The 22,542-nt window shown below is 51.4% G+C and overlaps 1 protein-coding gene across 1 annotated transcript; it reads right to left on the reverse strand.

Annotated features, from left to right (window-relative positions):
- Positions 1–5,838: 5,838 nt before the first annotated feature.
- LOC115651264 (myosin-11-like) lies at positions 5,839–22,146 on the reverse strand. The gene is made up of 4 exons (XM_030562202.1): positions 21,823–22,146; positions 8,304–8,920; positions 7,432–7,585; positions 5,839–5,997 (listed from the first exon to the last, which is right to left on the reverse strand). The coding sequence occupies exons 1-4, from the start codon at positions 22,132–22,134 to the stop codon at positions 5,839–5,841; spliced, it is 1,242 nt and encodes a 413-aa protein (XP_030418062.1). The 5' UTR covers positions 22,135–22,146.
- Positions 22,147–22,542: the final 396 nt, after the last annotated feature.

A 22,542-nucleotide genomic window follows, 5' to 3' on the forward strand; every position in this document is an offset into this window, starting at 1 on the left:
GAGCAGAGATCTGGTATCACAGCACAAGATCAAGGGACTACTTGGCACACCACAGGGCAAGGAACATGCCATCACTAGAGATGAACACCCGCTCCTCCAGGAAAAGCAATCAGTGCTGTGGGGCTCCTCATTAAGGCAGTGACATGTGGCACATTCTCACTAATTACTGTTCCATGGGGAATGGGAACCACAGCACCACGCGGAGGGATAGCTTAGTGGTTTGAGCATTGGTCTGCTAAACCCAGGGTTCTGAGTTCAATCCTTGAGAGGGCCACTTAGGGATCTGGGACAAAAATCAGTACTTGGTTCTGCTAGTAAAGGCATGGGGCTGGACTCAATGACCTTTCAAGGTCTCTTCCAGTTCTGGGGGACAGGTATATCTCCAATTATTATTTATTATTAGTAAACTAAGCCCAGAGTGGAGACAGGATAGGACGGGGCTGGGATCCCCCGCCCAAAAAAAACCCCAAACAACTCAGGGAGAGGTGTCAGGAGCCCAAAGCAATTCAAATCTGCTATAACCCGAGGGTTCTGGAGTCGCAAGCTCTGGCTGGATTGAATGAAGCCAAACCCAGAGCAGTAACCATAGGCACCACAGCCAGTCCACACTGCTCTAGTGTGATGGGGAGACCCAGCGAGCCTGCGGTTAGGGTCTCATCTCATTCCCTGGCTAGGTACCTGGGAAAGAAACATTCAGCAGGGCGGGAAGGCAGGCAAATGGCAGCTCCACAGGGAGCAACGTCCAGCTCTCCTCAGGTGAAAGGACTCTGTAGGGCAAAGAAGCCCTGGACTCGGGAGGCAAGAGGAAAAACCACTTGCATGGCCGTTCCCAGAGGCTCTGTGGTACAGAACGGGGCACATCCCCTCCACAGAGAACCCCTTACCCCTGCCAGGTGTCTGGAGAAGCCCCTAAGGACTCATTCAGTCAAGACCCTTCCTCCCCTCATCAGGATTTCCAGGGACTGAGATCAGATTTGATTTTGTAAAGAAACCTCCGTGCTGCCTTTCTGTGCAAAGAGCTTTGGGCACTCGCAGTCCCACAGCGCCCCCCTGTGGATATTACTGGGTAATAAAATTTAGCTGCAAATTTGGATTAAGAATATCAAATGTCACCTGTATCAGAGGGTTCAGAGACTCTTACCATGCCCCGCCCCACACAAGCACACTGTCCCTGCAGGCTTGGCCATGTCTCGCTCACCACAGCTGCTCATTGGCTCATAGCCTGAAACATTTTTATCCCAGTTGTCTAACTGCAGCTGCTGCTCTATTGGTGCCAGTGTCTAATCCTTTGAGGGAAGTGCATTCAGCCAGTGCTGTCCTGCAGCAGTGGGTTCCAAGGATCAGTTACACACTCCATGAAAATTCCTTGTTAGCGATTTTAACGTGCGCTGCTTCTGAAATTCACTGGGGAGTCCCCTTGTTCTCTTAGCATGCTACCAGGTAACTAGGAGGCTGATGGACATTCCTGTTCAATTATTATTTATGTACCTCTATCAGCATTGTCAGCAAATTGAGGGAAGTGATTATTCCCCTCTATTCAGAACTGGTGAGGCCACATCTACAGTATTCTATCCAGTTTTGGGCCCCCACTACAAAAAGGATGTGGACAAATTGGAGAGAGTCCAGTGGAGGACAATGAAAATGAGTAGGGGGCTGGTGCACATGACTTATGAGGAAAGGCTGAGGGAACCGGGTTTATTTAGTCTGCAAAAGATAAGAGGGGGGATTTGATAGCTGCCTTCAACTACCTAAAGGGGGTTTCCAAAGAAGATGGAGCTCAGCTGTTCTCAGTGGTGGCAGATGCCGGAACAAGGAGCAATGGTCTCAAGTTGCATTAGAGGAGGTCTAGGTTGGATATTAGAAAAAACTATTTCACTAGGAGGGTGGTGAAGCACTGGAATGGGTTACCTAGGGAGGTGGTGGACTCTCCATCTTGAGAGGTTTTTAAGGCCTAGCTTGATAAAGCCCTGGCTGGGATGATTTAGTTTGGGTTGATCCTGTTTTGAGCAGGGGATTGGACTAGATGACCTCCTGAGGTCTCTTCCAATCCTAATCTTCTGTGATTCTATGATCAATTCTCCGTCCCAAAGGAAACATTGCTAGGGACAGAGGCATCCCAGGAGTGACCCCACTGACCTCCATGGACTTACACCAGGCCACGCTGCCCTTTGGTCTCCAAAGCCTCTGTGCAAACACACACCAGGCTTCCAGTTACTTTGTTACCCTTCATGCTAGTCCCACACAGGGGCCTTTCACCCCACATTGGGTGAGAGGTCTACTAAGCTTCCTCCTGCCACCCCAGCCACCACGTTGAGGTGCGCCTGGCACCCTGATGAGGGCTGACGCAGCAGCGGCCAGCCCAGTCCTTCCTCACACTCAAAGCTACTGAGGGAGTTACCTATCAGCTGTGTGTTCTTGGGGAACCAGGGCGCAGTACCCAGCCTGACTCACGAAAGGCCCCACACTCCAGCCTCTGCTTGAACCAAAGCCAATCAGAAGAAAGACTTACAAAAAGCAATGAAAAGGCCATCGGAGACACACCTAACACCCCCACCCCACCCCCAGACAAGGGGGACAGGATTAAGGAAACTCCCCTAGCCTCATTTGCATTGAGGATGGGACAGGGGGGCATCTCCATTAGCATACAGAATGGAGAACAGAGATTCCAAGGCAAACACCCCACGGAACTCTGGGACCAGAAAAGCAGGGAAGCACTGCACGATGGGGGATCTCTGCTCCAGATGTTAATAAACCCACACCTGCACACACCCAGCTCGGCAGTTATCAGATCAATTCTAGTAATAAATCATAGGGCTGAAATCATCCCAGTCAGGGATTTGTCAAGCCGGGCCTTAAAAATGTCTAAGGATGGAGATTCCACCATCTCCCTAGGGAACCCATTCCAGTGCTTCACCACCCTCCTAATGAAATAGTATTTCTTAATATCCAACTTAGTGAAATAGTGTTTCCTAATATCCAACCTAGACCTCCCTCACTGCAACTTGAGACCATTGTTCCTTGTTCTGTCATCTGGTACCACTGAGAACAGTCCAGCTCCATCCTCTTTGGAACCCCTCTTTAGGTAGTTGAAGGCAGCTATCAAATCCCCACCTCACTCTTCTCTTCTGCAGACTAGATAACCCCAATTCCCACAGCCTCTCCTCATAAGTCATGTGCTCCAGCCCCCTACTCATTTTCATTGCCCTCTGCAGGACTCTCTCCAATTTGTCCACATCCTTTCTGTAGTGGGGGACCAAAACTGGACACAATACTCCAGGTGTGGTCTCACCACTGCCGAATAGAGGGGAATAATCACTTCCTTTGATCTGATGTCAATGCTACTACTAATGCAGCCCAATATGCTGTTGGCCTTCTTGGCACAAAGGGCGCACTGCTGTCTCATATCCAGCTTCTCGTTCACTGTAATCCCTACGTCCTTTTCGCAGAACTGCTGCTTAGCCAGTCGGTCCCCAGCCTGTAGCAGTGCATGGGATTCTTCCTTCCTAAGTGCAGGACTCTGCACTTGTCCTTGTTGAACCTCATCAGGTTTCTTTTGGACCAATCCTCTAATTTGTCTAAGTCCCTCTGTATCCGATCCCTACCTTCCAACATATCTACCACTCCTCCCAGTTTAGTGTGATCTGCAAACTTGATCTGGAGTATGGCGTGGACTGCACCCTCATCATTAAATGAAGATCATGAACAAAACCTATCCCAGGACCGACCTTTGGGGCACTCCACTTGATACTGGCTGCCAACTAGACAGCGAGCCGTTGATCGCTACCCGTTGAGCCTGATGATCTAGCCAGCTTTCTATCTACCTTATAGTCCATTCATCCAATCCATACTACTTTAACTTGCTGGCAAGAACACTGTGGGAGACCATATCGAAAGCTTTGCTAAAATCAAGCTATATCACATCCACCACTTTCCTCATATCCTTTATTGGTATCCAAAATAGTGAAACTCCCTAATTGCATAGTGAGCTCCCGCCAAGGAACACCGCCCATAGCCAGGAATGATCAGTTCCCATTGTCTAGCCTGAACAGAACAACTTTAGTTTATTCCCCTCAGCCATCAGTTTACCCATAAACAAATCTAGTGTTCCCCCTTGAACCATTGTTGTATCTCTACAAAAAAAACCCTAGCCATGCTCAAGTGCTCTGAACCCTGGATCCAAAATCTGCATAAGTTCCACTGGGACTTCATCGTCTCCTCACTGATCATGCTGGGGGCTCTGCCTGTCTCCAGTACTCCAGACCCTAGGTACCACTACCACCTGGGACCCGCAATCGATTCAAGCTTCATGGAGTGGTGAGAACCCAGCTCTCTCTCTAGGTGTAGCCTTCTGACCCGGACTTGTGTGATCAGTTACAGTTTTCTAAACCTGACTTTTATAATCAAATGTAAGTTAGATCTAATATTATCACTGTTTTGTTTGGCTCCCCTTGTATGGTTATTACCTGGCAATAAATAACTTCCATGATTAAGCCGGTTGCTTCTCTCTCTCCCCCACCCTTGTGGGTATTTTTTGGCTTCGCCATTCGCTCTGCAGCAAAGCTCCTCGTACCTAAGCTACAGATCCCTGCAGTGCCCAAAAATCCTTTGGTTTGCTCATCACATGAGTTCCTACCTGGGACATATGAGGGTGGCAGCTTGAAAGTGCTGTGCGACCCAGCCTGCTGAGTCCAGGGGCATAGAAGGGGTCAGCTCGGAAGTGCTGCTTAACCCAGTCGAGAGAGTGAGTGAGTGTGTGTGAATGTGAGTACGAACCTAGCCCTGGGGAACCAAGGTCCTGCAGGATAGCTCCATTGGGAGGGAACTTGCAGCAGGGAGAAGCAGAGCTCCGTGTGAAAACACAAGTGACACAAGCAACCCACTGATGGAATTACAGAAACCCCCCTCGCCCCAGAAGAGTAACCTGAATAAATGAGGTTTCATATTCACCCACAAAAGCTCATGCTCCAATACGTCTGTTAGTCTATAAGGTGCCACAGGACTCTTTGCTGCTCTTAATAAATGAGCGTACCCAAAAGTAAGAGACAAATCTGGTAACAATGGACACATGCAATGGGGACCTGCTCCACAAACACCCTGTTAGACAGACAGTGACCGGAGCAGGCACTGGGACCCAGCGAGGACTTAAGACAGATCTCAGCATCTTCTGTGCTAGTCAGAAATCACTCCAATTGGGTGTTTTGAGGGCAGGGGGTGGGTTAAACAGAGCCTGTGCAGGGACAGCCAGAGGGGCGTGTTGGGCTGGTGTCAAAGCTCACGGACAACACGATTGCTGCAATAACAGTGCGCTCGATAGTCTATGGACTTGCTTCCCCTCCCCTGCCCGGGGGCAAACATCCCCCAACCATTGAAGTCTGCATAAGGTTGAGCCACCGAGCACTGGAAGAGAAGAGACCCACTTGGCTTCCATCTCTGGTTCCCAAGCAGCATGCAGAGAGGTGCATGCACATGCCCATCTGATGAGCAAGCAGAACACACGGCAGGGGTGGCTCTCAACGCCACACTCAGTCGTTCAGTCTGTGGGTCCCTCCCAGCCCACCCCAATGCTCGAGGAAGGGATTTTGCTCTTACACTGCTGCAGGCTGGTGCCCCAGCTGCTCTCCAGATTGGCCATCCCAAGCTTTAGACCCTGCAGCTGCTGCTCCACTGCATCAGAGAGCTGTGTGTTCAGATTGACCATGCCCAGCTCCACCTGAAGAAAGAGAGGAAATCCAGGGCATGGGACAGACTCTTTGCTCCAGGCACAGACTTCCTCAGAACAGTGCATGGTGAGAGGCATGGTCACAGCCACATGCTGTGACCTCCCTGTGGGGCTGGGAGCTACCCCAGCTTCCTAGCCAAGGACACGCGCCTCTCGCCCTGCAAGGGGCTCTTGCACACCCAGGCCACCACATACATGGATATTGCCTGCTTGCAGATGGCACCGCTGGAGAGTTCCACTTTCCGCAGGGTCCAGGGAGGTGCCAGGTGAAGGGCTTTCTAGCAAAGCGAGCACGCGAGAGGCACTGGAGACTGAAATCATCCGCTTTTGGTTCCGAGACCTGCACATCCTCCTGCACTGCAGGGAGCAGCACTGCCCACACCTGCACTCTTAGGGCTCCTAAAGCCCAGTTCTGGCATTCCTCCTCACTGCAAATATTTGCTTTGGTGGGTTTAGGCCCAACCCAGAAACTCATGTGACTAACTGTACTGAAGATCTCTCTCCCCAAAGGATATCCAGGTACTGAGCTGTAAAGTCCCCCGCATCTCCACACCCAAGAGCTGAGAAATTCTGCTGGGAAGTAAAACCAGGGGATTCTGCTACCAAAATAACGTCACGTTCCATGAGCCCAGCCAGCTCGCTACAAGCCAATAAACCTCCAGAGCCCAGTGCAGAACTGTGATGCTGAAGCCCTCACTTGTGCATTCTGCAGGACATGTATCATCAAGACCCACCTCCGTGGATGCAGCCTGCCCTACACCACCTGAAGTAACAGCATTTTACAGTGATCACAGCACGTCAGTTGCATTTGTTTTTAAACCTGCAATTCCATGTCTGTCCCCCTCATAGGCAACGACTCCATGGGTGCTCCAGCCTGGGAGCATCCACCAGCAGGCAGCTCCCCCTTCCTCCTCTTCAGGGCCTCCTGCCACCCCTGCCAATCAGCTCCTTCCCAGTGCCTACCACCTGCTGCTCTGCAGTGTGAGGGAGGCTCTGGGAGAAAGGGAGAGGAACGGGGATATGGGGATGGAAGGGAAGGAAAAGATGGGGTGGGGATGGGGACTTGGGAGCAGATCCTGGGGCACAGCAGGGGGTTGAGTACCCCCTGGGCCTGGAGAAAGCCAGCACCTATGTGTCTCGCCCTCATCCTCCAGCCTTTCTGAGATCGATAGCCAGGCCTGGCCTGTTCTCATGGGCAGCTCTGTTTCCTCTCACCCTTCATCATGTAATACGAATCACGCTTGTTCCTCCAACCCCTTAGACAGCTTTGTATCTCATCTTTGAGCTCTTATGACACCTGGCCAGCATCTCCCCCTGGCTCTAACAGGACAGTAGAACACCAGAGAGTTACGAACCAACCAGTCAACCACACTCATTTGGAACCACTAGTACACAATCAGACTATACAGCAGAGTACTGTGTTAAATATAAACTACTAAAAAATGAAGGGAAAGTTTTAAAAAAAAAAGATTTGGCAAGGTAAGGAAACTGTTTCTGTGCTTGTTTCATTTAAATTATGATGGTAAAAAGCAGCATTTTTCTGCTGCACAGTAAAGTTCCAAAGCTGTATTAAGTCAGTGTTAAGTTGTAAACTTTTGAAAGAACAACCTCCATTCCCAAGGTGTTAGTACCTCTGAGATTCTACTGTACTGCTTGTTCCTTTCCCTAGGCAACAGTGGAATGACCATAGCATGGTGGCCCGGAGTCCTCACCTGAGTCACGTGGCCCTGAAGAGCATGAATAACTGTTTCCAGCTCTGAGATCCTGCCCTTCAACTCTCTCCTCTGGTCAGCAATGCTGTGCAGCGCCTCATTCGCCTGCTCCTGTGTGGCCGATCTCTCCATCTTCAGCTGCTGGATCTGCACCCTGGAAGGCCCAGAGAGCAGAGTCAAGACCTACGGGTCCCCATGGAGCTGGCTCACATGCCACTGGGCGTTCGAACGCTGAGCGGCAGTCAGATACAAGCCTGCAGTGAGTACAGAGAGGTGATGCCACAAAGCCAGAGGAGGAGGCAGACTGCTTTCTAATGGCCTCTAAAAAAGGCTACAGTTCACTCCAGCTCTTCATTCAGCTGCACAGGCTTCAGAGCGGGCTAGCAGACAGAGCCCCAGTGACTTGTAGTCTGATTGCTAGGCTGTGCTGAAGCCTATCACTGGATCTTCGCTGCTGTTACCCATGCTAACTAGATTAAGCAAGCGTCAGCATAGCTACCCAGTTTATCAGCGTGTGTCCCAAGCGATGGCGTGAATGCCACCTCTCTCCAGAGACTTCTCCAGGCAGGACTCTCTGTCAGGAAGCCTCCTTTGTATTCAGGACAAATGCTTCTGCTCTGAACTGCATCCCCTTGATTTTAGCCATGTCCCCTCAATAACGTCACCCCTGCTTTGCTGTAAAGCCCTTCAGATCTGGCACGTGGCTCTACCCTCTGTGACGAGGGCTCGGCAGGGCTCCACTTGGCCAGAGATTTTCAAATCCCATGCTCCAGGGCAGGGACCATTTGTACTGCATCTAGCACAATGGGGCCTGGCCTCTCAATGCTACCGCAATATACGTAACAAATATCAGCCTCAAGTGGCCATCATACCAAAGGTTCTCCAGCTGCTGAGGTTCAGAGCTATCACTCCCGCTCTGATTTGCTGCCACTTCCTGCAGCCCAGCCAGAGCCTTGCTGTTCTGCTCCAGTTGCAGCTGCAGGGCGCGTGCCAGCAGTGTGGTGCGTTTGAGGCTTCCCTCTAGGATGAAGGTCCGGGCTGACAGGGAGCCAATGTTGTTCTCCAATCTCTCACCAGCCACCTTTGTGTGCTCCGCTTCCTGCTGCATGGCTTGCAGGCTATGAGCCTTCTCTTCCAGGCTCCTCTGGGCACTGGTGAGGGAGCCGGTCAATGAGGCCACGCTCCGCTCCAGCCTGGAACCCAATGACAAGAACCCGGCCATCTCTTGCCTCAGCTTCTCCAGCTCGGTGGTTCTCAGCTGCTCCAGCTGGCTCTGCAGCTCAGCCAGCTCGGTCCCGGAGGGGAGCTCTCCTCTCAGCTCGCTGATGGCCAGCTTCACTTCCGCCTGGAAGGCGGCAAGCTTGCCGATAGGGTCAGAGGCCACGATGCGCTCAGCAGCGGCAGAGGCTCGCTCCAGTTTCTGCCTAGACAGCATCTGGGCCAGCTCCAGGTCAGAGAGTCGCTGCTCCAGCTCCGCCGTGACAGGCAGCTTGGAAGGAAAGAGAGAGAGTGTGAGGAGGGTGTTCTAGGACCCGGGGACAGCCAGAGAGATGAGGCTGGGCCTGGGACACCTGCCACTGGCCACCAACAGGAAAGGCACGGGGTAAAGCCTGCCACATCTTCCTCTGTGGGAAGAATGGGTTGAGAGAGTGCAAGCGAGCGCACGCGCACAGGGACAGGAAGAGAGGAGACCCCCACCCCTCCTACGGCAGCCAAGTCCTGAGAGGAAGAGGAGTAATAGCAGGCACCACAGCACCAAGAGTCAATTTTTTCCTAAAATAGAGCTGTCCCACCTTAGCACAGACATCTATATTACCATCTTGCAGGGCTGAACGCTCATTAAAAGCAAACCTGTCAGGAAATCAACAGATTTTTAGAAAGTCTCCCTGAGAAGCAATTTCTGTTTGGGGTTAGCCAGCCCCCAGGATGCTTGCTGCTCTTTGCTTCTGTTTCAAGATCCTCATGTGCAAGCCGATGCTATTCTCAGGGAAGAAGCTGCAGGAAACACATGCAAACATTCAGCATTAATGGGGGAAATTGAAGGGACATCAAATAACACCCCCAAAAACCTAAACTATTTTTAACTTGCTATCAGTACAAACAGCCAGGAGCACTCTAGCTTTCAGTGGGCTGACTTCAGCTATAGATAAAGTGCTATCAGCTGCACAGCATCTCCCTCTTGTTTAGGTGGGGTACATGACTTATGAGGAGAGGCTGAGAGAACTGGGGTTATTTAGTCTGCAGAAGAGAAGAATGAGGGGGGGGATTTGATAGCTGCTTTCAACTACCTGAAAGGGGGTTCCAAACAGGATGGATCTAGACTGTTCTCAGTGGTACCAGATGACAGAACAAGGAGTAACGGTCTCAAGTTGCAGAAGGGGAGGTCTAGGTTGGATATTAGGAAAACTTTTTTCACTAGGAGGGCAGTGAAGCACTGGAATGGGTTATCTAGGGAGGTGGTGGAATCTCTTTCCTTAGAGGTTTTTAAGGTCAGGCTTGACAAAGCCTTGGCTGGGATGATTTAGTTGGGAATTGGTCCTGCTTTGAGCAGGGGGTGGGACTAGATGACCTCCTGAAGAGCCTTTCAACCCCGATAGTCTATGAAACTGCTTCTGGTAACACTGCAGAGTGCCAGCGCAGAGAACAGGCTTTCAGATTAACAGATCCTGCCAGCTGGCCCACTTCTCCTTAGCCTCAAGCCCTCTCAGAAAGGAATTCAAGAGGGGGCTGCTGGAGCAGTGTTCAGTCAGTGACCAATGAGTTATCTGCTAACCAGGATCAATGTATAAGGGTTATTACCCAGTCCTTACCCACAGCAAGATAAACTGCCTTATTAAATATTTAACTAGCTAGGGAAGCAAGTAGCCCTGTTGAGACAAAAGATTGCTTCGACAGAAAGAACCAGAGAGCAACTGAAAGCCCTATGGACTGGTCAGAAGTCAGCAAGCTTATCTGTTCCCCGGTCCTCCTCCAGCACGTTACTGTGACTGTGATAAGCATGCAGGGATGGAATGTAGAGTTATGGAAGGGAACAGCAGCAGAAGTAGCACATCTGGGGTTGATTTAGGACACTTTTGTGCAATGCGTGTTTATAAATCAACAGGAACTCTTATAAAGGGACAGGAAATTCTTCTGAGAGCCTGCACTAGCCCTTAAAGAAAGGCTTCAACAAATCTAAACAGCTGAAGGTAAATGCTTTCAGTGTCCAGACCAGAGAATTTAGTTCATTTTAGTTACATTCCGAACAGTGCAGCTGGCTGGAAAGTTACCAGTATTCTCCAACTGCAGAGAGGGGTCAACCCACCACCATACAGAAGTCTCTAGTAGTTAAACTAGGGAGACCACAAGTCAGGATTGAAGGGTTTTAATCCCAGCTCTAGCACTCCATCTAGCCTTGGCCTGAGTGAGAAGGGGCCACTGATTTTGACGGGGGAACGATATCAGATCCCAGAGGTCTCAAGTTGGGCACCAAAGATCAGTGGCCACTTGGAAACACATTGTTCTAGCCCTTTCCCTAGGTATAATATGCTACGACAGCAGCCCAGAAGCATGTTGGGCTGTGGTACAGGGGTAGGATACTAGGAAAAGTGAATGTGAACGGAGAATTGTAGGTGCTTGCTTACTTAAAATGACTGACCACTTTGGAACTGATTATGTGCCAACTGTATTCACTTTATTTCTCTGTAGGCATTTGTCATAAACATATAACTAAAGGGTAGCATAAAAATTCCTCTTTACCCTGTAAAGGGTTAATTCCTCTTTTACCTGTAAAGGGTTAAGAAGCTCAGATAACCTGGTTGGCACCTGACCAAAAGGACCAAGAAGGGGAGAAGATACTTTCAAATCTGTGGGGGAAGGTTCTTGTCTGTGTCTTTGTTTTGTTCTCTCAAAGTCAGCAAAGGAACCAGGGCAGGGTAAATACATCTCCCTCAGCCATATCTGGACTAAGCAACTAGTACTGTAGAAATAGTAAGTAATAGCAAAGAAATGCGTTAGATTATCTTTTGTTTTAGCTTGTGAATTTTCCCTGTGCTAAGAGGGAGGTTTAACCCTGTTTTTGTAACTTTAAAGTTTTGCTTAGAGGGGAAATCCTCTGTGTTTGGAATCTTTTTGTTCCCTGTGAAAAAAGTTATCTTCCATCCTGATTTTACAGAGGTGATAAGTTTATTTTAAAAAAAAAAAAAAAAGTCTTTTAAGAACCTGATTGTTTTTCAGTGTCCTGAAGACCCAAGGGGGTTGATCTGTGCTCACTGTGTAACCAATTGGTTAGGATATTATTCTCAAGCCTTCCCAGGAAAGGGGTATAGGGACTTGGAGGGAATATTTGGGGGGAGGTAGGCCCTCCCTGAATGTTTAAATCACTTGGTGGTGGCAGCAATCAAGGACAAGGTGGAACTTGTGATTTGGGAAAGTTTTAACTTAAGCCAGTAGACTATAAGCTCAGGGGGTCTTTCATGCGGGTCCCCACATCTGTACCCCAGAGTTCAGAGTGGGGAAGGAACCCTGGCAGCATTGACTGGTTATGCAGTTACGCAAATACAACTGCGCAGTCACTGCTGGATTGCTTTACACTCCACAGTTTTGGTGAAACTGAACAAGCAGATGGATATTATTAGTAGTAACCAACAGCCACTGAATGGCAGGAGGTGGAAAATATACTTCTCCCAGGCATGAGTGGGGCTTTCCCACACAAGTTTCAGAAGAAGGGGAAGAGGTTACATTCTGTTGTCCCGATGCTATGATTTTGGAGTCTGTGGCCAGCATACCCCATTGCCTTCTCAGGCCAGGAGGGATGGCTCTGAAGTCTCTGATTCAGCTGTAAAACATCTTCACTTCTGGAGCTATAGGTTCACATCCCAGCAGGACCAACTCTGACCAGTCAAGATAGATAAATACAGTTCTCGGTAGTTTCCTGCACGTTGGGCTTTGAGTAGAGACCAAAGAACTGTCTGAAAGCAGGAGTTTGCCCCACTGCTCACTGGATAATTAATATTTCTTGCACTGTCTCAGCTGTGTGATTGACTGTCCACTAGTCAATTGCTATCCTCTGCCCCAGGTGGCGCTGCATTCTGGCAGCATTAGGTGCATGCAGTTCGCTTTGGATTAAGGGAGACCTATAAATGCAAGATAACAGCATGGTTACATTCAGTGAAGAGACCCTGCAGACACTGGGGAACGTGCACAGTGCTGGGCTTTTCGAAAGCTCAGCACCCAGCAGCTCCCACTGTGACATTTATGTTTAAATTTTCAAGAGAGCTCAGCTCCCAATATGCCAAGCTCACCTGAAAAACAGGCCTCAGCTGTGGGTGCTTCTGCCCTTCTGCAAATTATAGCCACATGGTCTACCAGTGAGGGAGAGCACTGCCCACACAGGCATAGATCCCTAGTAACGCAGTCACTCCACGGGAAGCAAACCTTCACACTGCTGTGGATTCATCAGGTGCACAGTCACAGAGCTAATGAGAACGGGTTCATGTTTGGGTGCTTGCCCCTTATTAGAAAACAACATCACACAGCTCTCAAGGGCTGCATCCCTCCTTCCAGCATATTCAGAGACTTGGATAGACAGCTGTGAACAACGGCCTAGATGTGAAATTTCTCACAAGCATGGTCCATGCATGCACACAAGTCTAATCACATACGGGCTGGGTGGGGGGAGAAGAGGGTCTGGCACAATGACACCCCCAATATGGCAACTAGCTCCAGACACACCCCTTTTTCTCTCCTCCACAATGGAAGCGTATCTGTTGCTTCCTCTATTGTTAGAGATTAGCTGTATTACTGCAGTGTGTAGGAATCCCAGTCATGGACAGGGACCCCGTCCTACTAAGCACTTTAGGAAACAGAACAAAAAACAGTCCCTGCCCCAAGGAGAGACAGAGGTAAGCTGTGGGGGGCCTGGTAGCATAAGGAAACAGTATCAGTCAGCACATCATTCTGTAGCCTCCATTCCCATTTTCCTCCCCATGGCAACTGTGGGCCAGGCCATAACAACCTTCTGACAGAGGAGGACTAGCAGGGGCAACCCCCTCCACCCCCGGCTCAATCAGCAACTCTGCTCACAGTTTAGCAAGGGGAATAATTACTGATCAACAGCTAGCACTTCCTTCCTGACCCTCTAGCCCAGCCGCCATTTCCCACCAACTGTCAATACACTAGCAGGATTAAAAAGGAAAAAAAATTTGATAGGGAACTAATCCCATCTCACCCTTTGTTCTGCCAAACTCTAAATACTGTGTTTTTAAAGGTGTGCAGAGGAGGGGAGAAATAGGCCTACGGGACTCAAGGTGCAGCATTAAGAAAATAACGTGTCTTGTGCTTTATACATTAGCCAGTAACCTGTAAAGTTTTCATAGCTGGGGGCCAGGGAGTTGCATGGCTGTTATTGAGTCACTACTGGAGTCCTTCCCATTACATAAAAGTGAGGTTTTAAAAAGAGACAAGACATCACTCCTAGGATAAGAAGCCAAAATGGCAAAGTCTGCCAGTACGTTATGCTCGTAACCACTATAAAGCAGTAGCCTACATCCAAGCAGGAAGTTGAGAGAGAATTTGGATCTTCATTCTGTAGCCAACAAAGCTCGCTTCAACACCAACACAACCAACAAAGCAAGTAACAGGCTTCTCTAGCACCCTCCTCTGAAGCATAAGGCATTGGACACTTCCAAAAGCAGGGCAGAGAACTGGTCTTATTCAGTCAGACCACTGGCCCGTCAATGCCTGCCTACCAAGAGTGAAACCCATCCCTGTGCTGGGGGGTGGGGACAATACCTAGGTACCACGTTGTGATAATACCTCCCATAAGGCTTTATGGAAATATGCTTAGAATGTGTTTTATGCTACACTTGTCACGTAAAAGCAGCAAAGAGTCCTTCACAGACTAACAGACATTTTGGAGCATGAGCTTTCGTGGGTGAATACCCACTTCTTCAGATGGGTGAATACCCACTTCGTCGGATGACATGCATCTGACGAAGTGGGTATTCACCCACGAAAGCTCATGCTCCAAAACGTCTGTTAGGGCTTGTCTACATCAGAAAGTTGCAGCGCTGTTGAGGGAGTTACAGCGCTGCAACTTTGAAGGTGTACACATCTGCAGGGCACCACCAGCGCTGCAACTCCCTGTTTGCAGCGCTGGCCGTACTCCCGTTTTGTCTCGGGTGTAGAGGATCCAGCGCTGGTGATCCAGCGCTGGTAATCCAATGTAGACAGTTACCAGCGCTTTTCTTGACCTCCGTGGAAGGAGGAAGCCTCTGGTAATCAAGCTGGTTTCCTTTCCCGGTTTGCTCTCTCGGTCCCGGAGCCAGCCAGCAAACCGCAGGGAAGGAGACCTGCTTGCTCGGGGTTCCGGGACCGAGAGAGCAAACCGGGAACGCCGCGGTTTGCTCTCTCGGTCCCGGAGCCAGCCAGCAAACCGCAGGGAAGGAGACCTGCTTGCTCGGGGTTCCGGGACCGAGAGAGCAAACCGGGAACGCCGCGGTTTGCTCTCTCGGTCCTGGAGCCAGCCAGCAAACCGCAGGGAAGGAGACCTGCTTGCTCGGGGTTCCGGGACCGAGAGAGCAAACCGCGGCGAAGCTGGTTTCCTTTCCCGGTTTGCTCTCTCGGTCCCGGAACCCCGAGCAAGCAGGTCTCCTTCCCTGCGGTTTGCTGGCTGGCTCCGGGACCGAGAGAGCAAACCGCGGCGTTCCCGGTTTGCTCTCTCGGTCCCGGAACCCCGAGCAAGCAGGTCTCCTTCCCTGCGGTTTGCTGGCTGGCTCCGGGACCGAGAGAGCAAACCGCGGCGTTCCCGGTTTGCTCTCTCGGTCCCGGAACCCCGAGCAAGCAGGTCTCCTTCCCTGCGGTTTGCTGGCTGGCTCCGGGACCGAGAGAGCAAACCGCGGCGTTCCCGGTTTGCTCTCTCGGTCCCGGAACCCCGAGCAAGCAGGTCTCCTTCCCTGCGGTTTGCTGGCTGGCTCCGGGACCGAGAGAGCAAACCGCGGCGAAGCTGGTTTCCTTTCCCGGTTTGCTCTCTCGTCCCGGAACCCCCCTTGAAGCCGCCCAACAGCGCTGCAGTGTGGCCACATCTAACACCACTTGCAGCGCTGGTTGCTGTAAGTGTGGCCACTCTGCAGCGCTGGCCCTATACAGCTGTACTAATACAGCTGTAACAACCAGCGCTGCAAAATTTTAGATGTAGACATGGCCTTAGTCTATAACAGGCCTGCACAACATGCGGCCCGCGGAGGCTCACTGTGCGGCCCGCGGCCGGGAATCAGATGGCTCTGACCTGCCCGCAGCTGCGGGGAGCTTAGAGCCCTTTAAATGCCAGCCGCGGCCAGGATTCATAGGGCTCTGGGCTGCCGGCAGCGGCGGGGAGCCCAGAGCCCTTTAAATCCCAGCCCCAGCCTGGATTCATAGGGGTCTAGGCTGCCCGCAGCAGGGGAGCCCAGAGCCCTTTAAATCCCAGCCGCCAGGGCTGGCTTTAGGCCAGTTCAACCAATTCCCCTGAATTGGCCCTGCCCCTAAGAGGGCCCCACACCCAAGCCCCACTACAGTGTACCGGCAAAAGCCAGTGTGCTGTACCGGGGTGGCCTAGCTTCCCAAGGGGGCAATTTAAAAGGCCTGGGACTCCCTTTAAATTGCTACCAGAGCACCACTGCTGGAGCCCTGGGATAGGGCTGTGGGGCTCTAGGGGCTATTTAAAAAGTCCAGGGCTCCTGCTGCTTCTACCGGCCCATCCCTTTAAATAGCCGTTGGAGCCCCACCGCTTCCCCAGGGTTCCCGTGGCTATTTAAAGGGCTGGGTAGGTAGAAGAAGGGGAGCCCTAGGCTCTTTAAATAGCCCCCAGAGCCCTGGGATAGCGGGCGGCTCCAGGGGCTATTTAAAGGCCCGGGGCTCCAGCTGCCTCTGCTGCCCCGGTCCTTTAAATAACCACTGAAGCCACACTGCTTCCCCAGGGCTCCCTCAGCTATTTAAAGGGCTGGGGCAGTGGAAGCAGGGGAGCCCCAGGCCCTTTAAATAGCCCCTGAGCCCCAGGCTGCTGCTGCTACCCTGGTGGGGAGGGCAAAGGAGGGGGCACTCACCATACAGGATCGTCTGTACCCCCTGTATCTGCACCAGCTGCCTGCAGCCAACCCCTGCTGCACCTCCTGTCCTGCCTGCACACGCTCCTGCCCGCAGCCAGCCCCGCATCCCCTGCCTTGCCTCCAGCCCTGCACCCCCTGCCCTGTCTCCAGGCAGCCCCTGCAGCACCACCTGCCCTGCCCACACCAGCCCTGCACTCCCTGCCCTGTCTCCAGCCAACTCCTGCCGCACCCCCCTGCCTGAAGTCAGCCTGTCCCACACTCCTTTGTCTCCAGCCCTGCCAATCCATGCCACACCCCACCTGTGGCCCTGCCTGAAGCCAGCCAGCCCACCCCATGCCCCCTATCTCCAGTCTGCCCCACATCCCTTGCCCAGCCTGCAGCCAGACCCTACTGCCAACCCCTCCCACCACCTCCAGCCAGCCCCATGTCCACTGGTGCCCTGCAGTTCCCAAGGAAGTAACCCTGCACACCTGCTTCAATGAGGTGGGCAGGGAGCAGCTGGGACCCACACATGTGCACCCTAGCACACCCTCAAGGAGTGGCAGAGCTCATTTCTAGTTCAGACTCATCTTTTTAAAAAAGAACTTTAGGTAGGGTTAACATACATCTGTATTTTCCCAGACATGTCAGGCTTTTTGGTTCTTAAATTGTCATCTGGGAGGAAAATACGGATGTATGGTAACCCTATTGGTACAAAAAATACATATGGTGGCAGAATTTTTATAGGGAACTGGCTGCTAAGAAATGAAGGGCGTTTTTTTGTTTTGTTTTGTTTCAGTAACCCCTGTCGGGGCCCCGCCGAAAATGTTCGAATTGGGCCCCGCATTTCCTAAAGCCGGCCCTGTCAGCCGCAGCCGGGAATCAAAGGGCTCTGGGCTGCCCACAGAGATTCCCGGCCATGGCTGAGATTTAAAGGGCTCAGGGCTCCCTGCAGCTGCAGGCAGCGCCCAGAGCCCTTTGAATCCCAGCCACGGCTCCAGCAGATGGACTGGGGCTAGGATTTAAAGGGCTCGGGCTCCCCTCAGCAGCAGGAGCTCTGGGCCCTTTAAATCCCTGCCTCAGCCCCGCAAAGCTCTGGGTTCCCCCAGCCACCAGAGCCCCGGGCCCTTTAATTTGACCTTGAGGGCTCCCAGCCACCTCTTCAGCTGGAGCCCCTGGTTGATTTAAAATCAAGTATCACCTCCCCACCTCCAACCTTCCTTTTTGGCCCACAGCTGTTTTGGTGGGGTAGCGCTGGGGAAGGAGGGTTTGTTTCTGCAGGGCTGGGTGGTGCTGGGGAGGGGTGTTTCCACCTGGCCGGGAGGTCCTGGGGGTGGGGGGGGGGAGAGGGGTGTTTCCGCGGGGCCGGGGGGTTTCGGCCCTCAGCTGTTTTCTTTGGAGTAATGTGGTCCTCGCCGCTTTACGAGTTGTGCAGGCCTGGTCTATAAAGGTGCCACAAGACTCTTTGCTGCTTTTACAGATCCAGACTAACACGGCTACCCTCTGATATCTGCCATGTAACATATCTCCACAAAGGTTATGATCTAATGAATGTATTAATCCTATTTGTATGCATGTATCTTTTTGTATTCAAAGTTATAAATGTTGGCTGTGTACTGGCTTAATTTCTAAATAACCTTAGTAAAGCATTTGGTCAGTTCCTGGAGAAAGGAATGTTGAAATTAAGTACCTAATCAAGAAACACTTAAGGACAATGGATCCTGGAATGCTCCAATCCACATAAGAAGTCTACCTGAGGATGTTCAAGGTAGCATGTAAACAATGCATGCTACCTGTAAAAACTGTGAGTCATGCATGGACATGTGACTTGCCCAGGTGACTCCAGAACTCCATCTTGGAGCTGGACTTTGTCTAGGAGTGAGAGTGGGTCTCCATCCACAAGAGAAAGTCTATTGAAACCCCTGGGAGACCCCTCCATTTTGTCTTCATCTGGCTAAAGAGAGAGCCTCTCCATCCCCACAAGATACCTGAAAAAAACTGGAACAAAGGACAGTGACTGAAAGGAGTGCGAGTGATTGCGGGACTCAGGCTAAAAGGAGATTAGTCTGTAAAAGGGAGCATTCTGGAACCGATGAGGATCTTATCTGTATTCAGTTTGATTAGAGATAGATTTGCACATTTTTTAATTTTGCTTGGTGACTTACTTTGTTCTGTCTGTTACTACTTGGAACCACTTAAACCCTACTTCCTGTATTTAATAAAAATCACTTTTTACTTATTAACTCAGTATGTACTAATACCTGGGGGAGGAAACAACTGTGCATCTCTCTCTATCAGTGTTATAGAGGGAGAACAATTTATGAGTTTACCCTGCATAAGCTTTATACAGGGTAAACGGATTTATTTGGGTTTAGACCCCATTGGGAGTTGGGCATCTGAGTGTTAAAGACAAGCACACTTCTGTGAGCTGTTTTCAGGTAAACCTGCAGCTTTGAGGCAAGTAATTCAGACCCTGAGTGTGTGTTGGAGCAGACGGGAGTGTCTGGCTCAGGGTGCTGGAGTCCTGAGCTGGCAGCGAAAGCAGGAGTAGAAGTAGTCTTGGCATATCGGATAGCAGCTCCCAGGTGGTTTCTGTGATCCAACCCATCACACACGTAAGCCCTCTTTTGAGGGCTATTTTAAAGACCTCTGCATTCACCACAGATAAATACCAAGGACAGTGGTTCTCAACCTTTCCAGACTACTGTACCCCATCAAGAGTCTGACTTGTCTTATCTACCCCCCTAAGTTTCACCTCACTTAAAAAAAAAACCTTACAAAATCAAACATAAAAATACAAGTGTCACAGCACACTGTTATATGATAAAAATGAGAAAGTAAGAATTTTTTCAGTAATTATGAAATAAATCAATTGGTATATACTGTATTTACATTGTATAGTACACAGAGCAGTATAAACATAGGGTTACCATACGTCCATATTCTCCCAGACATGTCCGGCTTTTTAGTTCTTAAATCACCATCTGGAATTTTTAAAATATCAAAAAACGTCCTGGAAAATACGGACATATGGTAACCCTAAGTCAAAAGTCCTGGGCCTGACGACGCTTCCAGGGGCAGCTCCCAGCACCCGCCCACAGGAAACTGCAGTGTGGGAGGCCTCCAGGCACAGAGACGGAGGGGGTCTCCACGTGCTGCACCAGCTCCCTCCTGCCCAATCAGAGCAGTGGGGGCGGGGCTTGCAAGCACCAGCAGCGAGCCTCCGCGCCCCCTGCACCCAACCCGACCCTAGGAACTAGAGGGACCTGTCGGATGCTTCCCGGGAGCCACCCCAGGTAAGCACCGCAGGGACTCCCCACCTCGCCCCCCGGCAGGTTCTCTGGCTCTTAGGGTTGGGTTGGGAGGGTGGGAGCAGAGGGCTCTCTGCACACTGCAGACACCTGCAAGCCCCGCTCTGTGGCTCCAGCAGCTCCCATTGGTGCTTTTCCCGGCCAATGGGAGCTGTGGAGTAGGCGCTTGTGGCGGGTGCAGCACGTGGAGACCTCTCGGCTGCCCTTGATCCTAGGAGTGAGAGGGACCTGCGGCAGGAGGGATGAGTTGGCAAGCAGGGAGGGTGAAGAGGTGTGCAGTGAGCAACGGGGGTTGAGTAGGTGTAGGGTGACCAGATAGCAAGTGTGAAAAATCGGGACAGAGGGTGGGGGGTAACAGACACGCATGTAAGAAAAAAACCCCAAATAGTGGGACTGTCTCTATAAAATTGGGACATCTGGTCACCCTATGTAGGTAAGGGGTGACGTGAAAAGGCCAGCAGCAGGCATTGAAGAGGCGAGCGAGCCTGCAGCAGGTGGGAAGGGATGAGAAGGCAAGAAGCAGCAAGCCAACAGCAGGCAGGGGTTCTTGGGGTTGGCATGGGGGTTTCTAGCAGGGGAGTGAGGAAGTGAGTAGCAGGTGGGAGAAGGCGAGCAGTGGGTGGGGAACTGAGGAAGGACGCAGCAAGCCAGCGGCAGGCCAGGGAGTGAGGAGGGGTGCAGTGGCAGGGCCGAGCAGGCAGCGGGCGGGACCTGGAGCAGTGGGGGTGGACTGTGGGTGGGGCCAACATTCCCCCAACAGTGTCCTCTTTTTTGAATGTTCAAATACGGTAACCCTAATAAACACATCATTGTCTACGAAATTTTAGTCTGTACTGACTTTGCTAGTGCTTTTTGGGTAGTCTATTGTAAAACTAGGCCAATAACTAGACGAGTTGATGTACTCCTGGAAAAACTTGCAAGCACCCCCAGAGGTACACTTACCCTTGGTGGAGAACCACTGACCTGAGTCACTGCACTTGAAATAATTTGTGGTGCATACGCCAAATGTGTCTAAAGCTTCTGTCATGTAGAGACATCACCCGTCCTTACATGCAGCCCAAGCACTTGATGATAAACAGCAATAGATTCTGCTGCCCTCAAACACATGACCGTCTCAGTAACTTCAGTGAAGGAACGTAGGGCTGGACCACAATTACAGAGCCCAGAACAAGGGACTGTGGGGAGCTGCACTGCCCCAGAGAACCAGGGGAAGAATGTGTCCCAGATGGGTAGAAGCTCTGTCCCAAGAGGCACACTCCTTCAGGGCGTTGTTACCACACAGCCACAAATTAATTTCAATGCCTGCAATAGCAAGAATTGGATAAACCCACTAACAGTGCAGGTACATGCCAAGAAGCTTCCTCCATACAGTAATGCCAGCTCCCCATAGCCCAACACCATTCCAGTCCTACTCCCCAGTGCATCTCACGCTGGACCTAGCAGTCCAGCCTATGACTCCTAATAAAGAAACTGACAACCAGGCCAGAGTTCCTTTGTTCATGCCACTAAATTCACCCACAGAGTGCTTGATACACAAACTGAGCACATTTCCACCCTAATATGGAAGTCAGCTCTATTAACCCATCGTGTCCTGCTGCAGGCAGGTCAAGAGAAGAAACCATCCTAGTGTCTCAGCTAACACAATATGCGCTCCTGTCCCACTAATCCATGAGATAGTTACAATTTGGGAAACCATAGCTGCGAATTTCGGAGGGGGGGGGGGAGTTTGGGGATTCTATCTGTGTCACTTCCACCGTCATTCTCAAGTATGTTCCTGATTTTGGACCAAAAATAACAGCTCTACTTTCTTTCACAAGCCTCCCTCCCTTACCTTGCACACAGCTGGGGGAGCCTCTGGAGCGGCTTTCCTCGTTTCTCTGACCATAGGATGTAAAAAGGATACCCAGAGATGGAAGAGGACATTGATTTAGAGCAGGCCAGGAGGACACACAAGGGCTCAGAGGTGAAGAATACGAACTACAGCTAGGGAGAGCGAACTCCCACCTCCTAAGCTGCGCCCCCGAGCACCCCGCTACCTGCTCTCTCGTCATCTGCACTTGCTCCTTCAGCACCTCCAGCTCCTCCAGGCGGCCCCGCAGCTTCTCCACGGTCTCTCCCAGCTGCTCCAGCGTCTCCAGCTGGTGCACGAGCAGCCAGCCCAGCACGGCCACCCCGGCGGCGGCTATCCAGAGCAGCAGCAGCCCCAGCACGGCTCGGCACCTCCAAGCCCAGACTTCCCCGTGTCTGGGACCGCCGGCCGCCCTCTCTTCCGTCCGGCCCGGAGCAACGAGAGCCCCAGCATTGTTCTCAGTCCGTCCTCTGCCTGCTTTGCGCTGCTTGGCAGTCATGCTGCCCCCGTACAATTAACCCAACTGCAGCTGAGATTAATGCAGCCGGGCAGGGCACGCAACTGGTGCACTGAATGCAGCTGGTGCGAGGCACACGACAAATGCAATAGTGGTTGCAAAGCGAGCAAGTTGTCCAAGCAGTGCAATGCATGAGAATGCAGCTAATGCAAAGCATTCACTGCCCCTGGCTAATGCAACCACTGCTGGCTGCCATGCTTGCAACTACTGCAACAGCAGCAAGGCATGCAGAGAATGCAGTTGATGCAATCGGTGCATTGCCTCCAGCTGTTGCAATAAGCGCAATACTGCATTGAAATAAATTCCTCGAACCTTTGGGGGGGCTTAACGGAGTCCCCAAACAGCCGCTTTGCCCAATTCCATGGCCTCCTCGAAGCTGACTAAAAAGTT

Source organism: Gopherus evgoodei, chromosome 4, assembly GCF_007399415.2.
Source record: "Gopherus evgoodei ecotype Sinaloan lineage chromosome 4, rGopEvg1_v1.p, whole genome shotgun sequence".
Taxonomy (NCBI): Eukaryota; Metazoa; Chordata; order Testudines; family Testudinidae; genus Gopherus; species Gopherus evgoodei.